This window comes from Notolabrus celidotus, chromosome 19 (genome assembly GCF_009762535.1).
Source record: "Notolabrus celidotus isolate fNotCel1 chromosome 19, fNotCel1.pri, whole genome shotgun sequence".
NCBI lineage: Eukaryota > Metazoa > Chordata > Actinopteri > Labriformes > Labridae > Notolabrus > Notolabrus celidotus.
Genome location: NC_048290.1, coordinates 7138240 through 7161139, shown reverse-complemented (window position 1 = coordinate 7161139; position 22900 = coordinate 7138240). Strand labels below are relative to the sequence as shown.

Sequence of the window (22900 nt, the reverse complement as noted above, 5' to 3'; positions counted from 1 at the left end):
TAATTCTACTGCATGTTACTTGAACACAACACAAAAGGAAAATTTAGATAACCAACAAATAACTAGAAAACATATTTACTAATTTACTGTTAGCCAAAACACTTCAAGGCTAGCTTTAGCTGTCTATGGGTTTCTAATGTGTAATCTAACATGTTGTTTCCACTTGAAATAAGCCTTGCTAGGTTTCCCCAATAAAAGTGAATTGGTCCTCAAACCTGAATCATAGCAGCGCAACATTACAGCATCATTTGAGTTTCTCACCCTGAGCATGAATTTGAAGGAAAATGGCCGCCATGTAGATAAAGTGAATAGCAGACTGTCACAGTGAAGAACAGACCTTTGTTACCCTACTACGAGAGGGAAATCTACAAATTGAAGATGGCGCATGAGATAAACACTGAACAGAAAATGCTTTGACCAAAGTGGATATCATTGTGTACATATTGATAACGATGGCTGAGTGTGTAGTATTATCATGGCGGTGATAACAGGTAATAGTCTGTTAACAGAGAAAAGCAGATGAAATTTTTCTCTGCTGTGAGGGATCATTAAACTGAAAAACTTTGAAAGCCCTTGTTATAGTTTCATATTCCTGAATAATAATGGTCGTCTCCTTTTTTTTTAATGTCCCACGGAACCTAGACGTCTTTAGTTTCCTGTAATGAAAAGAAGAAGAAGTGAGAAGTGCAGCCATTTATGTGTGATGATGATGAAAGCTGGAGCTTAGCAGTCGAGGCTTACACAGAGAAGCGGGAAAGCTTTGGGGGGATCAAACATGTCTTATCGTGTAGTGACTGTGAACGTTCTTGAATGGCCTTTTCAAGAACTTGCCTGGCCTTTTTAAATTTAGTGGTTTGACCCGGTGAAGGCTTGCATGCATAATATATGACATAGTCCTCATCATAGAGTTCCACTCCTGCTTCCTTGGGAAAAGATTTAGCATCCCCTTGAGTAAAAAAATGGGCTTCACAGGCACAGACAAGGGTACTGCTGTTCTGCTTGGCTGTAGATTAGAAACTTCATTCCTTTTTTGTCTGCACCATACCTGAATAATCTTTTCATTTGATCACCACTTTTTCTGTCCCACTTAACTGTATGGTCCAAGTTCAATGGACTCGCAAGCTTTAGAGGCACATTTGCAATGTTTTTGTGAATGCTCAGAGCTGCTCTACTTAGAGGACTCTGATGCAAATTGTGCATTTTTTGTGAGTCTGCATTTCTGCAGACTAACCCAGGGTTCATTTCACACTTGGCGATGTGAAAGAAGTGATTTTCCAGCCCCATACTAATTGTGAACACGTTTGGATATTGAAGTAGCAGTCAATAAAGCTAGTGCAAAAAACAGAGTGTAAACAAAACCAACTTACCATGAAAGGGAAACTGCGAAATGCTCATCTTAAAGTGACAAAGTGTAGTTTGTCACTTTTAAAGATATTTCCAAATACTTCTGTAATTTTGCCATCTAGTGGAAGAATCTGTTGCGTCCTTTCAAAATAAGAGCAACATCATGACATTCTATGCATCTTGGGACGATACTATCTTGTTGTACTTGTTTTTATTTTTTATAAGTTATATTTTGGGCTTTTATGCCTTTTTTTGATAGGACAGCTGAAGAGGGACAGGAAATATGGGGGAGCAGAGAGTGGGGGAAGACATGCAGCGAATGGTTGCGTCCGGGAATCAAACCGGCGACCTCTGCGACGAGGACTGTATCCTCTGTATGTGGGGCAATTAGACCACCAGCGCCCTGCTTTTATGTTATTTTTGCAGTTGTTCATTATTTGAGATGTTTTTAGCCACTCCAACTTCACAATCTAGCAGAAATACTTTGTGTCCTTTCAAAATAAAAGCACATTTGTTGTCAAAAGGGGAAAGTTAAGTAGCCTTGGTGTATGGAAGTAAAAAAGACAAAATAAAAGCATGGTAAATAACAGTTTATGGGGCAGTCTCCTCTCTAAAGTTTAACCATGAGTTACTTTCAGCCTTAAAAGTGTCATGAAGCAAAATTGTACAGTGAACCCAGCATTGTGAATTGTATTGTAACATGAGTGGAGTGTATTTTTACACTCCTGTTAATGGCCTTTCTGATTTTTGATGCCCTATGATGCCATTATATGTGCCTTTCTTTACCATCTTCAGCCCATATACACTCTTTAGCTTGCCTGATTCTAATGAACATCTTGAGTGTTCTGTTCTGAGGTTAATTGGGACTGGGTCACTATGTCTCCTCCCTGAGTCCTCTCTTCCTCTCTGACTTCTATACGTCTTTTGTATTCTCCTTCTCCCTACAACTTCTGCTATCTCAGATCTGTGCCGCCGCCGCACCATACATCTGCTTCGTCTTCTGTGGCATCACGTCTGCGCTCCACCTTTGTGCCTTTCTGTCTTCATTCCGACCTACTTGTGCGCCGTGCTTTTTCCCGTTCTTATCTTCACCGCACTTAGACTCTCTCGTCCCACTGTGTCATCTATCACCAGCCCATCCGCATCATAATCGATCTTTCTTGTGTCTTTCCTCTTAAAAGAGCCATTTCCTACCTTAACATTGTTCTTTCTATCCTTTTAGTGCTGTCCTCTTGTAAAATATTCAACAACCTTGAGTGAGCTGATACTTTCATACCGACATGATAGCTTCAGAGCATAAAAGCAGAACTGTGGCCTCATGTTTACATTACTTATGTGCCTAGAGTGTGCCGTGTTTACCTCATCTTCTCGTTCCCTTACTGCTCCGAGCCTTAATTCCCAACTCAAGCCATATTGGACCTAATTTATTTCCTGTCTCTGCTCTCCCCCAGGCTCACGGCCCCGTGACTGTGGTGATCTGTATGCCAGTGGTCAGAGAGAGGACGGCATCTACTCCGTGTTTCCTGTTCACCACCCTGCAGGCTTCCAGGTCTACTGCGACATGACGACAGACGGAGGAGGCTGGACGGTGAGTCAGAGGAAAACATACAGACATGCTGTAGTCGATGCACACACACAAAGCTCTTCACCCTCTGAAAACCTGCGGGAGGTCCTTGTTTCTTACAGCATCCGAATATAGAAATAAAACAACTATAGACTTACTTTGATTTTTGCATCTGAAAGCTGAGACTTTCTTGCAAGGATGTCATCCCATTGACGTCTTTGCATTATGTTAGTGTGGTGAAGAAGGCTGTAACAAAGCACACGTTGACACTAAACAGCCATTGGACTATTCTTAAATGGAAACCTTCACCACTGTACTTTATTATCTTTGCAACCCAAGGTGGAGGCTTCTTGCTTTTTCCTGTCGTGCCTAAATGTTGAAAAGGTTTAACCTGGATACTCTTAATGATCCAGGTAAAGATAATTCAGTCTACTTTTGTATCAGGGCACCAAAATCCTCACAAACTGAAAGTTACTCACCGGGGCTTTAATTTTAAACAAATTGTAAAACTGTTGTTTTGTTTGACTTGTACTTCAAATAAGTTAAGATAAGATAAGTTAAGATAAGATATCCCTTTATTCGTCCCACAACAGGGATATTTAAAGTGTTACAGCAGCAAAGTGGACAATGCAAAACAGTATAGAGTAAACAAGAACATATAAAATAGTCATTATCAAAAAAAATATTAGCAATTAGAAAGTAAAATAGCATATCTTAAGAAAAGTATGTACAGAACTAAATAAGTAAATGTATATATATATTTACAAAACCAGAGATACATTAAGAAATGTGCACAGAAGTAACAGGTGAATAAAAAACAACATATAAAACTCAGAAGCTTGGTAGAAAAAAACATATTGCACATGTTTGGAGTGAGATGAAGTAATTATTGCACATTAATAGATACACAGGGGAAATATTGCAATTGTCAAAGAAACTTGTATTACATGTGTTCCTAAATCTAACTCTGCTTGATCAGGATAAACCTGAGTTTTAGATAGAAGTAATCTCAACTCCACACAAAAGTTTTTTATCAACACAAACTGGAGCTTTTATCAGGTTAAAAAACAAGATTGGCTCACCCACTCTTATCCGATTCTATAACCCTTTATTCGTTCTGCACTAAGTTTTTTTAAGATTTGATTCCACCTGAAAGTTGTAATCTGATCAGTTTAGTTTTGAACACTTGGGCCCTGGTTGTACATTTCTTTATGACTCCATTGTGTTTCATTGCCTGTGTTGGAAAATGTGGGGAAAATGCCTACGCAGCCAGGGGGATCTCAGAACGTTGTTCCTATAATCTGGTACAAAGTGTTCTAAAAAGGCAAAGGCGTAGTTGTTCCAACAAAGATCTTACATAACTTTAGATTACAGATTACAAAGATGTGGAGCATTTGAATATGTTCTGAGACATTACACCATAGCAAACAAAAACATATTCTGAGTTTTGATAATTTAATGACTAAATTTCTTAAATAAAATACAATTTTGTTCATATTTCTGCATTTAGGACTGTTTTGCAGCTGAATGTTGCATGTCGGGCTAAATCTGCAAAAAAAAATCTATTTTTTTTTTCTTTTTTCTAACATTTTTCATTGTTTCATCAATAATATGGTTGCTTGATTTAAAAAGGCGCTATATATAGGCTGTACAGAGTCCAGGGTTGTAAATCATTTGAAGACACTACAAAAAATAGCTTCACAATGAGCACAAAGAAAACAAGTGTAGGTACATTTTGGCAAAAACAGAAGCATTCACACTGTGGTATATTTTCCAGCAGGGTTAAAAGCAGGATGAAAACAAAAGGATGCTTTCTCACTGTGTCTGCTTTAACAAATCTGTTTATGTTTACTAAATAACCCACCTGCAAAAGTGCCTCCATTCAAATCCAAGTCATGCCGGGAATGAGGTTTATGTCTGCTTCTCTGGCCTCCTGCTGTGATTACAGTTGTACCGCCTCAGGAATCTCATGTATCAATCCGAACAGGTCTCATCAAAGTTTCATCACGGAGGAGCCGAGTGGGGAGATCTTAAGCACACGAGTTTCACATGGACCTCTTTGAAGACAGTCCATTTTTTTTTCTTGCTTTGTTTTTCCATTTAGAACGTTAATTAGTCATATCTATGCCAGAACGCCAACAGGTGGAGCGGTGACAGGGAAATGAACAAAGAGGAGAGAGACAGTAACACAGAACAGTGAGAGACAACGGAACTGAAATACATCCGGTGAATCACTGTGAAACTTTTTTTGTTTGGGTGCTATCATTTCAGGAGACGCAGCAGTGTTAAAAGCTGTGACATTTGGTGTGTCAACTGAGAAGCTGTGAGAAGAAGGAGAGCTGAGTGAGGACGGACGTGTCAATGAGAGCGTTTCTGTGGACTTGAGTGTCCCAGTTATGAGCCTTATTCCAGTGATCACAGTCAGGATGTGGCGTTTACATGCACACAGAAAAACCGGGTTATTTATGTTCCTGTATACATGGCAAATACTTCGATCCTGATTTCTGATTACTGTATTCATGTAGGCGCATGTTATGTGCCTTTTCTCAAAACACAAACTGCTCTGATCTTGAAATATGGGACAAAATGAGACCGCTGTGGTTCATTGCAGTCCAACATCACATTGCAGAAAATATCGTATTTAACTCGCTTCTAACAGGAGATGAGAGTGAAAGCAAATATTAAACATGCCCTCACCGCTGACTTGTGTCAGACTGTCACTGCCATCGCAGTCAAGGGTTGAATGGGTGAAGATAAGTAGCGATGAGTGGTGGAACAGGGTCATCATCGTGGAGTTCTGAGTGGAGAGAAAACTTTCAGATGAATAGCGGTTAAACCGTTCATGTCCTTCGCTCCGGAAGTAAGATGCTCTCATTGCTGCCTCCATGTTTGTTTTGCTGATACGTCACATGACTGAGGCCACGTATGCACAAGTACTCATCAGCTTTCAGAAACCAGGGTAAGGCGTATTTGTGCCACAGCTTCCTGTTTTTTTCAGTGGCAACAAACACAAAAACAGGATATTCAGGGTGCCGGTTTGGCCTCATGGTTGAGTCATGCGCCCCATGTACAGAGGCTAAAGTCTTCAGGCAGGCTAGTTAGGGATGTATATATCACAAGACGGTAAAAAATCAATACAAATAAGAGTGGATTAAAATCGATTCAACAAAATTTGTATCGCAATATTACTTTGAAACAGTAGAAGGCGCTATCTGCATTTCACTCCACTTGTTCAACATCATGAAGCCTCTGGTGCTGCTCTCTCGTCACTCACTGAGTTGAGAAAAAACAGACATGGCGGCAGCAGGTGAAGACTTAGCAGTTCAGGATGCACCTTTGTGTTTCAAGTCTGAGGGATGGCAGCATTTTAGCTTTCACTAACACTCCTGAAGAAAAACATGTCAATTCCAATCCTGGAGCATAAGCTACCCTTTTGATTATTTAAAGATATTTACCTTATTTGTTTTAATATTTAATACTTTTATTTGGGAATCGTTCACTTTCCATTTTTTTATAATTGTTCTGATATTTTCCAACAAGGTATTTTTGTGCAGTCATTTTTTGTTTTTTTGCAAGGTGCTGAAAAAAAGTGTGCAGTGGTTTTATTAGAGTTACAACACACCTTCAAAATGAAAAAGGATTACTTGGTTTACAAAGAAATATAAGAGAAAAAATATACATTGCAGCTGTCCATATTTGAGAACTGAAATGAAATAATAGTTATTTATATTTTGTGTTCAATCCAGTTTTCTTGAAAATTGTAGAGAATTGTGTATTGTGAACCAAAAATCCGGATTCGTATCAAATCTTGGGTTGAGTGTATCCTTACATCCCTAAGGCAAGTTCAACCTGGGGCACCTTTCCCTCATCTCTCCCCACACTCTCTCCTGGTTTCCTGCTATATCCACTGTCTTATCTTCAACAATTAAAGACAGAAAAGCCCCAAAATAAAACTTCAAAAAGAAAAAAAAACAGGATGCTAAAGTCGATGTAAACATGGTCAATGTTCTTGAAGAAGTCCTGTTCAATCTTTCCAACTTTACCTTCAATAGAAATGTTCAGTTTAATCTGAATTCGTCATTCAAGTAGGCTGACAAGAATCCTTTACCAACATTGAAATCTGAGAGGCTATTTCCAGCTGCACAAATGAATCATTTTAAATCAATAAAAGCATTTTCAGGTTTTACCAATTCGTCTTTAGCTTTCGTTTCTAGCCGGGTAACAAGCACAGTGAGCACGAACCCTTCGTTTTCACATCAAGTCTTGCACACCCTGAGGAGATTCTAATTCTCATAACCACCACGCACTCTTCATTATCCCTTAAATGTTAGATAAGCAAGACAAAATGTTCAGACGGGTTTAAAAAAGCCCATCTTCTGTTTCCTTCTCTATGTGTAAACTAAGTTGTCATCGTGCTTCAAACTCCAAACAATAAGAAAGGAAAACTTCATTACAGATGGCGAACATCTGACCTGTTTATGTTCTGGTTTTGTAAGTCTTACAGTCTTTGCTTTTGTATGATTATATTTTGAGAGGGTTTTAAATTCTAAAAAGGTAAAACTGAGCGGAAAGAAGATACTTTGAGTTTCTTTGAGCGTGTTTTTCCTCCTTGATCAAACATCTGTCAGTTGTCTGGCCCTGCTAAGGCAAACATAGTTGTTAAAGCGAGACTGTATACGGGAAGCGCTGTGTCTTTTGGGAATGAGAGACAGCGAGGTGAACAAACATTGACACTGAGCTGTTTGAAGTTATATTTGGAAGTGTGGTTTAGACGTTTTCATACACACACACGCACACACTCTCTCTCTCACACACACACACGCAGCGTCTTACTGGTTAGAGCCATTTATTTCCCTTTGTTCTGAAGTGTACTGTAGCAGTCCTCAGGGAAAGCAGAGCGGTTCTTGATAGAGAACTGAGGCCTCGTAACACAAAGAGTTTGAGATTCCAGCAACATGAATCCATCACAGCTCGCTTTTTACAGGTTGTGACAAATTTCAGTGAAACATCTAGGGGCTGATTTTGGAGCCCGTCCAAAACCATTCAGGGTTTCATTTGCAAATCAGAACATAGAATTAATATCCCTTTTTTTTTTTTAGTCGTTGCGTGCGAGTGAGCGGCACAGGAAGCGTTTCACATGCTTTGAGGAAATTCATAAATCCGCTGCAGCCGGTTATTAAATTAAATGTGCTGTCATCTTTTAGCTTGTGGGTGTGATGTTGTCTTGTTGACAGCCTTGTGACAGATATTAAAAACTTCCTGGGAAGGACATTTTGATGCTTCTTTTCTGCAATGTGTGAAAATATTACAAGGTGTAAAAATGCCTTCTCAAAAAAAATATATATTTCATGCATATAAACAGGTTTGCTCTAAATCTTGGGCTGCAAACACACCAAAATAGACTCCACAAGTTCCCCTTTGACTGATGGCTATGTGTTAAATATTAAGCTACTATCAGGGAAGTCAGTCTTTATGATGGTGTTCTACCTTCTGATGCACTAAACCAGTGGTTCTCAAAGTGGGGTCCTAGGACCCCTGGGGGTCCGCGAACCATAGTGTGGGGGTCTTTGAAATAATTATAAAAAAGGTCTAATAAATTATAAAATTGTGCTGTGTCATTAAAAACAGCATATATACAGATGCGGACCATTTGCACAGATGAAACCAGCATATTGTGCCCATTACTCCCACCCTAGTTGACTTTGGGCCACTAGAAACTGATATGACTGTGACACATCACATCAATTTTTCACGTATCACTCATACACACTTCACTCCGGTCACATCTGTTCCTGCTACTACTTAGCTTTGCTTACTAGCTAGCGAGAATGGAGCCATTTCTAAATCAATTCACATTGTCAAGTGATGCTAAGCCCAAGCTAGCTAAATTAAGACAATATGACGACAGGTATAGAGTTTGGTTTTATTGAGAACAGTGACGGGAGACCAAAATGCGTCATGTGTCTTCAGGTGCTAGCGAACAAAGCTATGAAGCCAGCCAAGCTAAAGGGACATCTGATCACCCGGAATATAAGGACAAAACTAAAGACTTTTTTCCAGCGAAAGAGCGAGGAATACATCCGCCAGAAAACACAGATGGTGAAGTGAATTCTGTTTATCACTATGGAACAGGTCTGGAATATTTACATTGATAAGTTTTACAATTCAAATAGTTCCAAAGGCATCTAAGAGTGCAAATGGTAGTAAGCATATGTGCTTAATCCATGTTACAATTATGAGGGGGTCCTTGGACAATGTTCTCACCTGTAAGGGGTCCATGGCCCCAAAAAGTTTGAGAACCCATGCACTAAACCATGTTGTTTTATTATATTGAAATGAGGGATGTCGCTATGTCAGATTTTTACGTCATGATTTTGGTAGTAAAATAAAATCACTTAAACGTTTTGATCATGAAATCTGTAGAGGACAGAAAACATAGCATGAACAATCAAATTAAGAAGAGGCTTAACAAGCGATATGTCACTTTGTAAAGGTTACTTATAAATGCAACTAACTTCATTACATGTCATCCTCCACTTGCATGATGTTCACAGTTATGTTTAAAAATGCGTCACCAGAAACATCTACGCAAACAAACACTCATCGTCTTCTTCTGCGTGTGATTCAATGTATCGTATCCTCCACTAATACCAGTTGGTACTTTTTTAATGAAATATAAAAAACTCCAAAGCTGGTGAGGAAACTGTTTTTTGGTGCAGTTAGAGTACCTTGCTTTCATCTCTGCTGACATGATTTGCACTGCAGTAGAAGCCACACACTACTGGTAAAGGCTAGCTAGCCATCTCTTCTTCTGCTGCTGCCTCTTTTTCATGGCGGGTGGCAACCAGTATAAAGAACCACTACTGCCCCCTACTATTACTAACTAGTTACACAGTATTACCATCTTAAATGAAAGACAGACCCCAGAACAGTGCCCTGTGTTTTTAAATGCTGTTTTGTAATCACAAATTGCACTTTATCTGAAAATAAGTTGCACTTTAAATTATTGATTGCTTCTACATACTGTCTGTACATATGCTCCATGCTGTTGAGTTGTGCTATTTATTTTGACGTGTGCTGCTGACCTCTTGGCCAGGTCGCCCTTGTAAATGAGGTCTTGATCTCAATGGGTCTCGTATGGTTAAATAAAGGTTAAATAAAATTTTAAAAAATTACTGTATAGCTATTTTTAGCTCTATATCAATATACCTAAAAGATGGTTATCGTCAAAACCTGTACATTACGACAGCCCTTATTCAAATATTCAGTATTGCTGTAGCTCAATAAGAATGGACAACATTTAATCCCATTTTTTGAACATGGAACAGAAAGTTCACAAAACTAATGCTAATGAATGTACAATGTTGTTATATGGAAATGGTGGCACTTATCAACTACAGCAATCCACTCCAGGCTTTTGTCGGTTCCTTAAACTACAGTGCGTTTCGATCATTTTATCATCATTTTATACCATATTCTTTGTTTAACGTCTCCACTGCAATGATAACTGTTTTCTTAAAAGAGCATCATAACTCTGCCTCAGTTGTTCGATAACTTGTCCTACTTTGTTCTTCTTCGCTCCATGTCTCCTCACCTTTCAACCCCCTGGTGCTTTAACAGTTAGTGAATACTGGCTGCATGCCCACCCACCCCCCCTCCTTCCCCTGGAGAGTCATGGCCACCCAAGTCACATAGTCTAGACACACCCCTGTGTACTAGATGCATTGGGAAAAAGGGATAAAGAAAAGAGAGAAGAGCCAAACTTTTTGTACATTTTCAAAATATGTTAATATGCCATATAACATCCCTCTTGAATTTCTACTCAACTTTTTATGTATTTAAAGGCACATTGTAATCCATTGCAGCCTAAAGTGTTGAATTGGTAACAATTATGAGCTCTGTCAAACATTTTTTGAAAGACTTACAAGGGGCATACGATTGCTTCCTTTCATTTTTTATATATTGTACTTTTTTATAGGTTTGGTTTTTGAACACTCATATTTCAGTTTCTTTTAAACGTCTCGTGGGTGTTTTTTATATAAGCTAAGCTAAAGCTACATGTATGCTTTATTCTTTTTGTGTGACATTTATAAACTATACTGAACTTACCATCAGTTCAATATGGCACAACCTGCGCACTTTACACATACGACAGAGCATCCATCACACTTCAAGTCAATGCACTGACACAAGCATGACAATAATTTGTTTACGTGTGCATGTGTGTGTGTGTGTGGACTTGTAAATCGTTGACTAACAGTATGAGATAGGCAAGGTCGTACCCTGCTATCATCACATAAAAAGGGGACTGTCAGAGTGACAGAGTGCTTAGCGCAGCATGATGGAATAGAGCTACATACCAGCCTGTCTGCGGGTAAACGCTTATGTGTGTGTTTGTGTGTATGCATGTTTGCACCTACACTGAAACGGCTTGTAAGCGCGAGCAGGCTTTAATTCCCAAGTTCCCCTCCCTTTTTAATGCAGTGTACAAGTGTTTGCATACTGGCCTGTAAAAGGATTTAACACTAACACCACACGCAGATTGAAGCGATACTGCAGCAGTGACTGATCCTTCCTGGTGTGTTGAGCTGATTGTGAAAAACGCTTGAGCCTCATTAAGAGATCAGCGTGGTGTGATCCAACAGGGGCAGGTAGGAGAGAAAAAAGAGAGATGCTCGGTGAGTTGAGTGGCTTACTGTCTGTCTGATGGCTCAGCTTAAATAAGGAATGAGCCATATGCCGCTGCCTTATTAGCATACTTTGACGTAGCTTAGCACTGTTGCAGAGGGCTGCTGCAGACTGAGGGATGAGCGGGTAACTTAGAAGAGGGAGGGAACAGAAGAGACGGAGGGAGCTGTGGCTCGGAGGAGACAGAGAATGGAGGACCCTGATGAAAACATTTAAATCTGATGTGTGAAGAGAGAGAAACTGAGATGCACAGATAAAAAAAAACACAATGGGGGAGCTGCAACTGTTTTTTTTTTCCTTCCCATTGTCTGGAGCATATTAATCCAGATGTGACCGACAATTCAATCTGTCTCTTGGGTTGCATTTGCAGTTAAAAAGGAGGCCCCAGGGAGATTCTGAGATAATGCAACCTTCTTAAGTAATGCTGACAGGAAGACTCCAGATTTAGATGTCAATCAGCAGAACCGAGCATCAGGCAGCCATGACCTTTAAGGAGATATGCGTTCATACGTCGCTCTGCACAATATTCAACCTCAGTGGAGCTCATAAGGCTCTGTTTTGCGTGTGCAGGAATGTTAAAGTGTGGGTGCATATGCAGTTTCTTTTCTGTAATCGTGAGCTGTCGCTAAAGAAAATGTGTGGAAAATTAAAATTGTTAATTTCCCATAATTCCGCCTGTAATTCACACTCAAAGTGTAAATGCAGCCAAATTCTTCCAAGCCGCCTACACACGCCACAGTTTTATGTTAGTTTTTGTTTCCAGAAGTGCTGCAGAGGAACGATAAATCAGGACAGAGTAAAGCAGGGAGACAATGACCAATGACCAAAGCTAGAGCAACACCAAAGACGACAGTACAATGACAGACAAGAATAAGACGAGACAGAAATAAAACCAAGGAAATTGAACTCAGAATACAAACATGAGTTTGTGAAGTGAAAATCCGGTACTTCAACATTTTTCTTTCCCCTGTCATGATTTTGTTCAACACGAGAGACCTTCTAGTGAACTTGAATGTTTTTTCCAGCACAGGAGATGAGCGTGTTGAGGGACAGGTGAGACTGATTTGAAACTGAGGGCCAATCACTTCAGAAATCAGAGGAAAATTGAAAATTTGCTGAACGAGAGGAGGGTCGTGCAAATCAAAAATAAAACAGGAAATAAATGGAAAAATGGAAACAAGAGAAATATTACTCACTCAGGAGGACAGACACACAGGAAAGTGACCACATACAATACACAGCAGGTTCCCATAGAGGCAGAGAAGAAGAGCGGGGAGAGAGTATGTAAAAGGAAAATAGTACAGGTTAAGTTCCTCTCAGGTAAGCTTTGCATTGCCAGATTGAGCAGCACTTGACGGCTGTGTTTTGCAATGTTATGGTTTTACAACAGCTGTGTGTTAGCTGCAGCAAGTGTCTGCTGTCAGATCGGCCATTCTAAATGTATTTTTATTTTAATGAGTGGCGTGAACTATATACTTTTTAAAATAATGTTTTTTGGGGGGTGCATTTTTTTCCTTTATTGGATAGGACAGCTTGAGAGAGACAGGAAATGTGGGAAGTAGAGAGAGGGGGAAGACGTACTGCAAATGGTAGAGGTAGGAAATCAAACTTACAACCACTGCAATGAGGACTATAGCCTCTGTACATTGAGGCGTGCACTTAGACCGCTAGGCCAGTGGTGCCCCAAACTATGCACTTTTTGATTCATTTTGGCTTTTAATTGTTAAAACAGTGGTTCCCAAAGTGAGGGTCGGGACCCCCTGGGGGGTCACGAAACACTGATAGGAGGGTCCAAAATAAAAAAATTAAAATTGCATACTTTTCCACAATTATGAAAATATTAACAAAAATAGGACCATGCAAATAGAAATGTTTTACCTGTTTTCCTCTTTTATTTGTTGCCACAATAAGCAATGACAGCAATATGTGCACATAGGTAGTCTAATTTTCTACCGACCAGCTAAATTAAGTATCTTATGCCTTTTTCTTTTCTGTTTGACTATGTTTGTTTGTGGATTGGCCTACTACTGTATTTCCATGGCAGTGAGGAACATTTATCCACTTCGTGGTACAGTGGGGGCTCACTGCAGTCTCCAGCACCGCTATTTAGGGGGCCGCAAGCTGACAAGTTTGGAAACACCCGTGTGAAAAGATCAATTCTTTGTAAGGATGCAGTGGCATAAGTTGGACTGTAAATTGCAATGAATACAGGAGTAGTATACATTTGTTAATCACTATTCACATTGCTGTTCTTGGTTCTTGGGATTATCATAGAACAATCATATACATTGAAATCAGCTCCTTAATTAAGGTGCAGGCACAAACACAATAATATTAGCAGAGCAAGGTCTTAAGGAGTAGAGCGATAAGCGATACAGATGGAGTATAATGGCATGACGTCCAAGTTACCTCCCTGTATATGTGTTATTGTAATGCAGAATAAGAGGTATGAGGCTGACATGGCGGTACTTGGTATTCTGCATTACAATTACAAACAAAAGCCTAAGAACCTGAACATAAGGACAAAACATCCTCTGGGACATAATGACTCATAGATCACTTATACATGAATGTCTGTTTCTCCTTTTTTTAAAAAGAAGCAGCCTGACAAAAGTGAAATAAAAGAGACAAAGCAGTAGAAGTTTATAAGTCACTCCAGGTGTATTATCTTGTACTTATAGAAACTGGGAACACAGTGCCAGGTGTTTATCATACATCCAAGAACTGTAGCAAGTGTTTACTCTAAAAAAAAAAATACCCTTGACAGTAATAAGTGCTGTAGCATGTTTCAAAATGTAGAGTTTGTTTTGGAGCTTACACTCATTTTGACATCTGTTGGAGTCAGGCAAACCAAACTGGGACATATGCTGTGAGTCGTGAGAAGAGCTGAGGTGGGTGGTGTAAGCAGTAATCGCTATACAGATCAGTGTAACAGGTTAGGACAACCACCTGTCAATCAAAGCCGAGGTGACCTGAAACGAACTCTTTCTTGAAGTGCAGCTATGTCAGTTTTGGAAGAAGTGATAAAAATGTGTTTTTATTTTAGTGAAAAGTTGAAAGAATGAATACAGTGGAGCTCCTTATCTCAGGATGGCATAGAAGTTGATGGAACAGCCTCAGTTGGTTTGATATGATCAGGTGAGTGACAAAAATGATAACATCCGCTGACTTTATCACTTTTTTCCTCTAGTTTTGATGATTTCCTTGAAATAATAAGTCACTGATAAACTTACTGTAATATAAATTGCACCAGCATATAAGGTGCATCCCATTTTTGGAGGGTCCCAAAGAGGTCAACCCATAGACTGTCTAAATAATGGACATAGTATCCTTGACGTCAATCCTCTGTTTCTGAAGCGCTGTTTTAGAAGCCAAACATTGGCAGGAGCCATATTGGAAATGCTGAACTATAACACTTCTGCATTGGCTTCAATTCCCGCAGCAGGAGGTTGCCGCTTGGGTCAACCTTTATAATAACCTTTCTTTGTAATAAGGCTCATTTTCATAGAAAGGAGCCTGTTTAGCCTCAAATAAATGCACAATGGCTTATTTAATTGTGCAAACAACACCAGTGATCAATGACTCTTTTTGCTCTGCAGCTCAGTTTAGCGTTCACTGAACCCTTTGTACATGCTTTATGAATTAAATTATGTATTTTAGGCTTATTTGCACAGGTTCAGCAGCCCTAAAAGCAAAGCAATCCTTTTGTGAGTCAGGCCCACAGCATTTTGTAAAGAAAAGGGAACATTGGGAGTTCTTCTTACTTCAAAATATTCTTTCGTCAGTGTCCTTCAGCTTATGTTTCAAAAGCCAACACAGAGAGAGAGAGAGAGAGGCAGAGAGGCAAAGAGAAAAGAAAAGACGAGACATTAGTACAGGATGATGTGGATTCTTGTCAGAGGAAATTGGTCGGTATATCTCCACCGCCGTAACTCACGCCCTGGAGACTGTCTGACCACGGATGTAGGAGGAATGAGGGCAGATAGGACATAAAAGAAAGGAGCTGTCATTACTCGGCCCCAAGCCCCTTCAAAACACACACAAACACACAAACACACAAACACACAAACACACAAACACACAAACACACAAACACACAAACACACAAACACACAAACACACACACACACACACCACCTTCTGCCTACCGTAACAGAAAGAGAAGATTGGATTATTCCAATAAAACATAGGTACAATCACAGACATACATATGTCCACACACAGTAAATGTGTGTTCACGTGTTCCAGGCTTATTAAGTCACCATGCATATTAAAGTACACACACACAACCTCTCACTGGAATAGAGCAATCCTTCAGGGCTGAGGTCTACCTGCTTCAGTAAAAGGATATTTCAAATGCCATTTAAATAAAGCCTTGCAGCTTCGGGTAATGTCTTTTATTTTACTATTTTATTTGTTAAAAGGAAAGGACTAAAAATGACCGTGGTATAAATAATGAATGAGAGTGGATATTTCGGAGTGCAGTGTGGCGCTGCGTTTTCAAATGGTGCTTTTATCAGAAGTAGTGCAATCACACTCAAATATTCAATTCAGCTAAGAACTGAAATGTAAAAGTTTCGGATTGAATGTACAATTGTGTGCATGTTCGCTCTTTTAGAGGCTGGGAGTGCCTTTTGAGCATTTCTGAGTGTTGGGTATAGGCTTTTCACTACCTCCATGCAGCTCACAGACCTTTCAATATTTCATCTCTGTTGGTTTATTGGTTTGAAAAAACAAAACAGAAAAGAAAATCTGGGATGTTTTTATGGTTGTGTCTTCTCTGTTGATGTCATGCAAGGCAGGGAAACTGGAAACTTATGATCTAAATCTTGTTTGACACGTAATAATATCCCTGAAGTTTAGACCAGTACACACCGGTATCTCTTAATTCATGAGTCTGTATTTATTTCCATTTATTTTATTGGTGTCCTGGTTACACGGCGTGAAGAGATGAGTTTATTTTGGCACTGAGCGGAAAGATGAGCTGTCTACAGGTAGCACTATCACAGACAGTGTCAGATGTGTCCTTCGGGCTATTGGCACCATTAGCTTCGGCTTGGCAAAGGTTACATGAGGAAAGGTCTGACAGCTGTGTAAGCCATGCTTCAGGAACAGTTGAAGACTTTATATTTCCTGCGTGACATAGGAACACAAATAGTAAACCTGCTGATGAAGAATCCCTAGTTAATGTATACCCTTAAATGTAAACACAGTATGCATTTCAAAATAACTCCTGGAACATGTTTGTAGTCAAAATCCTAAAAACCAAACTTTGAACCAGTAAAGCATGTTTTTTCTTTCAAATAACATGTTTCACTTTCCCCAAAAGTTTATCTATGCAAACAGAGTAGAATTAGTCAACATTTGTGCACTTAGCCCGACTTTCTCTGCATGGAACTGCCAAGAAATGTATTATGGATACTCAGGACCTGATTCACAAAAAGCTTGCAAGGCTTTTGCACACGCTAAATCTGTGCAAATGATTTAAAAAGACATAATCTTATTCACAAAGCATGCACAAACTGTTCTGCACAGCAAATCTGTGTTGTTTACACACATTTAAATGACCAATTATGCATTCATACTGGACAAGATAGTCCAGTTGAATATTGAGGTTGAATAAAATTGTGCAGAGCAATGTATGAACGCATATGTCCTTAAAGGTCATGGCTGCCTGATGCTCGGCTCTGCTGATTGACATCTATATCTGGAGTCTTCCTGTCAGCATTGCTTAAGAAGGCTGCATTATCTGAGATTCTCCCTGAGGCCTCCTTTTTTAACTGCAAATACAACCCAGGAGACAGATTGAATCGTCGGTCACATCTGGACACAACACCGGCGCTAACAGCCCTGCGCAGTTAGAGTAAAATTTTACCATCTGCTGAGAGCTGGTGGTATCTGCACTTCAGTATGTGAGTGCTTACATGCTCAAATGTTTCAGTGGTCATGATCATAACAACAGTTCTACCTCTGGATGAGAAAAAATAATATACCTACACATTTAGTCTGTTAATATTACTTTGACGTTACGGTTTTATCATAATGAGGGTTTAAATCATTTAAAGGCTCAATCCTCACACAACACTGTGCTGTTCAGCACAACCCTAGAAATGCTGCACTTTGCTAGCTTGCACAAAGAAATAAGCTTGATACAACTGTTCAAATTGCTTCACATATATCATAAAACAACTCCATTATGAACTGTGAAGAAGTGTCCCCTTCTTAAGGCTAGTGATGCTGACAGCTCCTCTCCACAGTCAGATGCAAAACAAGAGCAAACTGAATTGAGCTGCAAAACTTTTGGGCATTTTTGCACTTAGATATCATTACTGCAATATGATTTGTGAATTCAACCCTAAAACAACGTGTATGAGTGAGCAAATTAAATACTCTGTTTTTGGTGCTATTAGCTGCCACAATTAATTTAAGTGAATTCCACTCTCGGGATCCTCAGAGTATAAATCCTGTTGTTTTGGATGGTCCCTTGATTTTTCCTTTAGCGCCACCAGCAAGGCAAAAATGCTCCATTTATAGGGAAAAGTTCCACACATTCAAACAAAGGATATCCCACTGACTTTAGTAATCCCCTGACTTTTTAATCTGGATTAGCATGACATTTGGTACTAATGTTCATGGCCTCTGCAGAAAGATTAATATCAATGATCCCTTGAATTTTCCTGTTGCTCAATCGATATTTCAAATTTGACCAAAGGGCGACAAAATTGCAGTGTGTTTCACGCTGATAAGTAAAATAAATCATAGTTTGGTTTCTGTTGGGTTTACTACCAATTGCACTCAGATACTCATGTTTTAACCTGTACTGATTTTTTGTAATGCACAAAAACTGTACAAATAACTTCAAACGGCTCTTAAAGCTACAGCTGAAATCCACCTGTGTTCACCTGCCTTTTCCTAATCCTGTAAACCAATAAGGAAACCAGGTTTCCTGTCTCGTTGATGTGCCAAAAAAAGCAGGTTACTGCTGAAAGCCAGGAATAATCTTTTTTTCACTTTAGTACTTACAGAAATTGTACTTGTGTGTGTGAGAGTGAGAGAGTGTATTTGTGGATGATTGTGTTTCCTCTTCTGTTGGCGTATGCTGCTGCTGCTGTGTTTGGAACACATCTGTCTTTCTGATAGGATTATAAAACATTCACCAACAGATGTTTTCAGCCCTCTTTGAAGATAGCAATTCTGCAGACTGCAGTGGATTTATGAGTGCTTTTATCAGACTGAGTTGAATCTGTCAGCATATCATCAATATCCTTAACAATGTAATCAAATTGTTAGCAATTGAAAGGAAGTGTTAGGAGGCAGAATTTGGGACTGATTCGTTTAGCCTCTCAGCTAACAATATTTGTTATTTCCTTATAAATATGTGCATTTTTATTGTGCAGAGCACTTCCTCATATGTATACATCTAAATAAATTCCTCACGGCAGATGTATTAATCACTCTCTGAAGACGTTACCAATTATCTTCGGTTAGTCAGAATAGAGCAGCACTCGCAAGTGACATCTGCTGCCAGAGCATCAAACACATAAACATAGTGTGCAAACAGTGTGTACATGCCAGGAGCTAACAAGCTATTGGCACCTTTCCTATTTTCCACCCACTCACATGCCAGATTGTAAATCTCCCCCAATCAGCTTCAGAGGGCTTGTGTGGATTCTTCCCCATGTTCTGGTCTGTCAGTCAGGGTGTCCGTCTGTGCACGCTGTGGGCTCTCGCGGTAGTTGACAGAAATCCTGCTGAAGAGCTTAAGGCGGCTTGTTAAGTAGCCTTCATCTACTGCCGAGATTACAGGGAGCTTAATGTGATCATGCCAATGTGAGAGCGTTTTAGCAAGTGTTGGGTGTGATGGTCGGTGAGGATTGGAGATTGTCTCGTTAACACTGTAGGGCCACTTCAGTTCACCTCAGTGGAAACTTTGTGAGATTAGGAGAAGCAGCAGAAAAGATGAAGATTCTTTGCACTTCTCACCATCAAATCACTGTCTGTCTGTGTTGCTATCTTTGAACAGGGCTTTGTTTGTCCATTCAGATTTTTGTGTTTAATACTTTGCATTTATATTTCTAGGTCTAGGTGTCCAAGACCAAATTTCAACCAGGTTTTAACAAGCTAAAACTGGGTTACTGTAGCGTGTCTGGAAACATATTTGTAGTCAGGTTTGAGATTTTTACATTTTAGGGGTGCAGGGAAGATGGAAATTGTGAGTGTTTTTCCAAAGAAAATGTCAAGTCGTAGCTGAAATCCTTTGCAGAGACATAAGTTAAGTGCATTTTATTATTCATACTTAAACATAACTACAGCACATTATATTACAATGAGAGCATTTTTAAATATTCCCAAAGAAGAAGGAGAAAGAAAAAGAAGCATGCACAGGCAGTGAGGGTGTGCAGCTTGGACTACGATGTCAGGATGACCCCTGGATGCTGATGTTGATCATTTCTAAAGGTCAAAATCTGGCTGACTGTACAATATCTTTTAAATCTTACCAGATGTTGAAAATGTGAGTGACCCTGCACAGGATGACAAATAATGACAGATTCAACAGTTCAGTCAGATAACTCACGTTATAGAAGCTTAGTCCAATACTAAAGCTGCCGATGACCCAGGAGTGATCAAATCCAGTTCTGAAACTTTTCAGTGTTGATGCACTGCTGTTTTGTACAATCATTTAAGTGGCTGAATGTACAAAGACAGTTCATGTTTGTGTGATGTATCTTTGGCCAAAATGGAATTTAATTGTCTAAGAATAGTCGGTAAAACAAACTTTTGTTTCTGAACCAGCTTTCCACTTCTTTTCAGCTGTGATCAGAGTCTAGCAGCCTGGTCTGATGACGTGTCTGTAGGTCAGAATTTTAACGTTCCGCACTTTATGTTGTGAAAATTGAGACCTTGTTCAGCCCTTAAAATAAAACCGGCTGCTGTGTCTCATCTGCTGTTTTTTACTGTGTGTGTGAGTGCGTGTGTTTGGCTACAATGTCACCTGCCCCACACACCCAAATAGAACAAGTCTGAGAGCTTCTGACCTTGACGGGAACAACTTTAATGTCAGTCACTGCCCTCCAGCCAGACACTGTTTGTAAGGATTTGTCAGTTTGGATGTTAAGCTGCGTCCCAGTGGAAACTGTGTTTGCGTCAGTGTGTGTTTGGAGTGGTTTTGTGAGGTGATATGGTAGCCCAGCTCTCGAAAACACAAGCATTTAAGCTACAGTATAAACATGTACTTTTACAGAAAGAGACTCCGAAATGAGCTGACTTTTTTTTTCCCCTTATGAGAAAAAAATGGAAAAGCTGTTGTTGTTTTTGGCAGTAACTGTTTTTCTTGTCCTTTCTTTTCTGCCTCTGTGCTGACCAGTCCTTGGAGCAGGTTCTTTATGAGTAACCACAATGTAAGAGTCAGAGCGGTTAGTAATGTCTGCTTATCTGCCTCTTGGCTGCGTATTTCTGCATGCTCTTGACTTGCGTGTTTTCAATGTTAAGACAGGCTAGAAGCAAGAGAAATTGTTCATGGTACCCACAAACTTCCAACATGAACTTTTCCACCTACACACTTATATAATTCTGATTATACAGTACAGACAGAAGGACAGACATAAAAACAAACACATAAGGTTTTTATTGCTTAAATAGGTGTTTTATTATTCCATAAATAGTTTTCAAAATTACATCGACAAAAGAGGATTATAGGTTTATTTGTTCTACAAACCAAATCTACCTCATGGTGTTCCCCAGGGCTCCATTCTTGGACCATAGTTATTCCCTATCTATACATTTTTTGCCATATTAATACCATACCTCACCTACCTAAGTTTTTGTGAATTACTACCAAGCGGTAACCTCTGGTCTTGAAAAATGAAGCCAATGCAGAAGTGCAAAAATGTGCAATTCCTCAAGTGTCCACTTGGGGGATTGCTGCAAAGGCTAAGGAATCCCCATAAGGGCCCATGTTGAAATAACAATTCTTACAGCCTAGTTTCAAAACTAACTTTCAGTCTCTATGCCTCATGTCCTTTTGATACACACTGCTTTTAAAAAATCAAGCATAGAAGTTGAACACAAATTTGCATAATTAGGAGTTTGACTGACAGGTGCCCCTGGTACCCCTCCCTGAGCTGTAAATTAATTCATATGTCTGTATTGTCTAATTTTCTATGTGTGAAGTTAAAGTTAAAGTAAAATTCATGTGGGAAATGATTAACAGCAACGTTTAATGAACAGACCAGGAAACACTCAACTGAAGGAAATATGACAATTTTGGCCCTCCATACAACTTAAAATTAATTCTTATTTATCTCACTTTGCATGGATTTGATTAGTGAACTATTATAATTAAAGTGAATGTGAGGATATAATAAACAGAACATTTAATGCATAGATGGAGAAACAGAAATTCTGTGAATTATGACCCATTTGGCTCTCCATACAACATGCACAAACTCATGCCAAAATCAAGCATTATTACAAGCATACACATGAAGGCCTCCTTGGATGCTCTGTATGTAGTCGCTCTAACAGCATTGACACTGTCTCCCTAAATTCACTACGTTGCTCCAATTCACCACTTCCAGTCCCTCTTGAAATGAGAGCGGAAATGATTGGTGTCTCTGTGAGCTCCAAGTCTCAAGGGAACACACACACTCACACACTCTCAAGCAGAGGGAGACCTTCAGGGTCAACATGCAATTAAACCTCAGAGCAGCTCTCCAGTCTTACAAGGATGCTGTACATGGAGGGAGGCAGGGAGTCAGCAGGACCCAAGTGTTAACCCTAATCTGAACTGAGCTGCTTTCTGGTTAACCTGTCGCTGTAGAGCACTTCTCCATGTGACCACTGGCCACTTTCTGAGCGTCGCAGTGATTCATAAAAGCAGGTCCTGCTGGTGTCTGAAGTTTTCTGTCAGGGCAGCACTAGAAAAAGTAGTTAGCTGAGGCGTGAAAGCATGTTACCGGGATGTCTCTTGACTGTAAATGCTTGAAACAACTAATGGAAAAAAACAAACTGAAACTTTAATGGTATTTTCTCCCAATTGTGTGTCTTTTGAAAAGCAGAAAGGGTCTTCGTGCGTCAATACAACAAAACAAATATGTGAGTTTTTCTTTCTTTGGTGTAAATTTGTCAAAAGAAGAGTTTTTCCTTGAAGTTTGTTCTGATTTATTGGCCTGAGGGGGCATTTTTATGCAGTTTTCTCGCCTCTTTAACTGCACTATAATACAGTGAGCGCCAGGGGACTGAGAAAAAACAATTAAGAATGACTGGAAAGGGAAACCTCATTTTAAACGTAGCGTTATCAATTTC

At 39.6% G+C, this 22900-nt stretch overlaps 1 protein-coding gene across 8 annotated transcripts in view; it reads left to right on the top strand.

The window, feature by feature from the left end:
• fibcd1 (fibrinogen C domain containing 1) overlaps positions 1 to 22900 on the top strand; it is a 237168-nt gene that overhangs the window by 152668 nt on the left and 61600 nt on the right. For all 8 annotated transcript variants that reach the window (XM_034709573.1, XM_034709570.1, XM_034709572.1 and 5 more), the window contains one exon: positions 2796 to 2932. In XM_034709573.1, the coding sequence (XP_034565464.1) occupies positions 2796 to 2932 (137 nt within the window). The remainder of the gene's footprint in view (positions 1 to 2795; positions 2933 to 22900) is intronic.